The sequence below is a fragment of the Penaeus monodon genome, chromosome 15 (assembly GCF_015228065.2).
Source record: "Penaeus monodon isolate SGIC_2016 chromosome 15, NSTDA_Pmon_1, whole genome shotgun sequence".
Classification (NCBI taxonomy): domain Eukaryota; kingdom Metazoa; phylum Arthropoda; class Malacostraca; order Decapoda; family Penaeidae; genus Penaeus; species Penaeus monodon.
Window position 1 is genome coordinate 32,265,000 of NC_051400.1, and position 346 is coordinate 32,265,345.

Sequence of the window (346 nt, forward strand, 5' to 3'; positions counted from 1 at the left end):
GTCTTCAAACCTGTTCAGGGAAAGAAGTATCTTGCAGATCAGCATCCTCCTCTGCATAAGTAAGGATGGTCTTCAAGGAACGTCGGAGATAAGCCTCATTGAAAGTCTGAGAGGTACCCACAAGTGAACTCAAAGACATAGTAACCTGCATTTTTACTCGAGCAAAGTTCTGTAAAAGGATAATCTATTAAATTGGTGTACTTTTGACATTTCAGACTTATTGCACAAGTTTTAAGATATATATAAAACAATTCTAGTAATCATAGTATAAATTAATATTAAAGTGAAAAGACACTCTATTTCATTGTTTACTTTGAGATGTAGCCTTGCCACATTTTCTATTCAG

The 346-nt window shown here is 34.4% G+C and overlaps 1 protein-coding gene across 1 annotated transcript in view; it reads right to left on the reverse strand.

The window, feature by feature from the left end:
• LOC119581951 (dedicator of cytokinesis protein 7-like) overlaps positions 1 to 346 on the reverse strand; it is a gene marked incomplete in the record, with an annotated part of 118,380 nt that overhangs the window by 10,967 nt on the left and 107,067 nt on the right. The window contains 1 exon segment of the mRNA XM_037930132.1: positions 11 to 169. Coding sequence (XP_037786060.1) covers positions 11 to 169 — 159 coding nt within the window.